Source organism: Carlito syrichta, unplaced genomic scaffold (genome assembly GCF_000164805.1).
Source record: "Carlito syrichta isolate Samal-C Ts95f unplaced genomic scaffold, Tarsius_syrichta-2.0.1 Scaffold94802, whole genome shotgun sequence".
In the NCBI taxonomy this organism is placed as follows: domain Eukaryota; kingdom Metazoa; phylum Chordata; class Mammalia; order Primates; family Tarsiidae; genus Carlito; species Carlito syrichta.
This window is the reverse complement of record NW_007038898.1, coordinates 123,392-125,615: the sequence shown is the minus strand read 5'-3', so window position 1 is coordinate 125,615 and position 2,224 is coordinate 123,392. Positions and strand designations below refer to the sequence as shown.

At 42.5% G+C, this 2,224-nt stretch overlaps 1 protein-coding gene across 2 annotated transcripts in view; it reads left to right on the top strand.

The window, feature by feature from the left end:
* The window catches only part of TMEM167B (transmembrane protein 167B), a 4,026-nt gene extending 1,802 nt beyond the window's left edge, over window positions 1–2,224 (top strand). Inside the window, exons 2-3 of one of the 2 annotated variants that reach the window (XM_008061684.1) lie at window positions 740–871; window positions 1,841–2,224. In XM_008061684.1, the coding sequence (XP_008059875.1) occupies window positions 740–871; window positions 1,841–1,923 (215 nt within the window). In that variant the 3' untranslated portion in view covers window positions 1,924–2,224. Of the gene's footprint in view, window positions 1–739; window positions 933–1,840 lie in introns of both variants that reach the window. The other variant, XM_021714175.1, reaches the window with a different exon arrangement.

Sequence of the window (2,224 nt, the reverse complement as noted above, 5' to 3'; positions counted from 1 at the left end):
CCAGGTCGAGGCTGTGGTGGCCGGGAGCGGCCACTGCACTCCAGTCTGGGCGACAGAGTGACTCCAACTCAAAAAAAAAACAAAACAACACAGAAATAGAGCTAAGAGTTTAAGGCTTTCCACTTTGTTGAAGCCTCAGATACTTTTTCTTTCTTACAAGAGTATTTATTCTGACAGAAATTTGGTTTGTAAATAGAGCATTATGCATAAAGTGTAAGATAAGTATAGGAGAAGTGTAGTCACGTGGATTCTAACTCTTGCAATTTCCATTAAGTTTTACTTTAAGCTAAGACAGCTTCACCAACAGATGCAGATCTGACAGATTTGGCTGCATGTCTAGCTCTCTTCAACCATATGAGTGATTTATAGCAAGAACATGTTTAAGTCTCCAAGAATTCATATGCCTTTTTCAATCTGTTGCCAACACTGGTCATTCCTGGGAGGCTGATTTCCACATAAAGTGATGCAGTCTGCCCAGGATTTCTAGTTCTTGAAAGGTGAGGGAGGGAGCAGTGAATTATTGTAAGGCAGTGAAATTGACATCTACAAGGCATTTTGGGGAATGGTAAAGTAACCTGGTTAATCCTAGGACCTTGACTCCCTCCTGACACGTGTGAGTACTGCTTGTGAGGTTATCATTTGTTCTTGCATCACACACTGTCCTCCTTAGAATCCTCAGGTGGGATCACCTGTGCCAAACCAGATCTGCACCAAAGGTTTTTTCTTCTTCATGTAACAGTGTACTCCTTGGATGGGATTCTGGTGTTTGGTTTGCTCTTTGTTTGCACCTGTGCCTATTTCAAGAAGGTACCTCGTCTCAAAACCTGGCTGCTATCAGAGAAGAAGGGCGTTTGGGGTGTGTTTTACAAAGGTAAGACCATATCTGGACAGGGAGAGGAGATTGCTATCTCTGGACAGTGTGGAGCTGCAGGGTGGGGGTGAAATGGACTGGGATTGTATTTGGTTTCAATTTTAGAAAAAAATCCCTGAAATTGGGTCTGAGAGCCTATGAGATAATTATTTTCCAAAGTTGAGAGAAAAGGTTAATGTTAAAATTTGATGTAATTTAAAAATATAATTGTTTATTTAAGTATCCAGATGATTTTAGTATTATCAGTGGAGTAAAAATATATAAATCAAACAATTTTAGGCTCTGCTGGAATGCTTCCTTTTAGTGGGAGAAGTATTTTCCCACAGAAAATTTTTCTGATTTTTCTGAAAAGAATACATTGAAGTTTCTGTTAAGGTTTGATTTTATTAACTCAAATGCCTTTTTACTTTTTATTTTGAGCACATTCATCTGGAATCCTATCTACCTAAATCTTTTTTCAAAAAAGGGTAAAATATAAGCAAATGGTATATTTACCTAGACTCTAGAGCATAAGGGTAGCATTTAAAAACATTCTGGGTGGTGTGGTGGCTCATCCCTATAGTCCCAATGCTTTCAGAGGCTGAGACAGGAGGGTCGCTTGAGGTTAGGGATTTGAGACCAAGCCTGGGCAGTATAGGGAAAACTCAATCCATATGAAAAAATAAAAAATAGCCAGGCTTTTTTTTATGCCTGAGTAGCCCATAGTCCCAGCTACTCAGGAGGCTGAAATGGTGGATTACCTGAACCCATGAGTTTGAAGCTTCAGTGAGTTATGATTGTGCCACTGCGCTCCAGCCTGGGTGACAGAGCGGAACCCTGTCTCTTTAGGAAAAAAAATCCCCAGGTCCCTGAGACCCTCACTACGTCTGTTCATCTGTGACTAGAGCTATCAGGATACCACCTTGAAGGTGAGGACTTCTGGGAAGGGCAACGTGTGACCTCTTCTCTCCTTTGACTTTCACTTGCTAGCTGCAGTGATCGGAACCAGGCTGCATGCTGCTGTGGCAATTGCCTGTGTTGTAATGGCCTTTTACATCCTGTTTATAAAATGAATTCCAAAGTATCCAACTTATCGACTGCCAGCCCAGGGGACGGAGATGAAGGACCTGCTGGAGGCCTGGACTCAGCGTAAGAGAGTCCAGCTAAATTCACCAGAGTCCCCAGGTGACACCACAGCATCTGCCCCCACCACGCAAGCGGAAAACTCCTCATGGTTGCAAATACTATTTATGCTTCAGGGGACCGCAGGTAGCCAGCTTCCTTGATCTGTGTGTAAATCAGTCCTCGGCAGAGTGCACATAACGTGCAGGTAAATCACATCCCTTGATGACAAGGTCACATACCTCCTGCTTA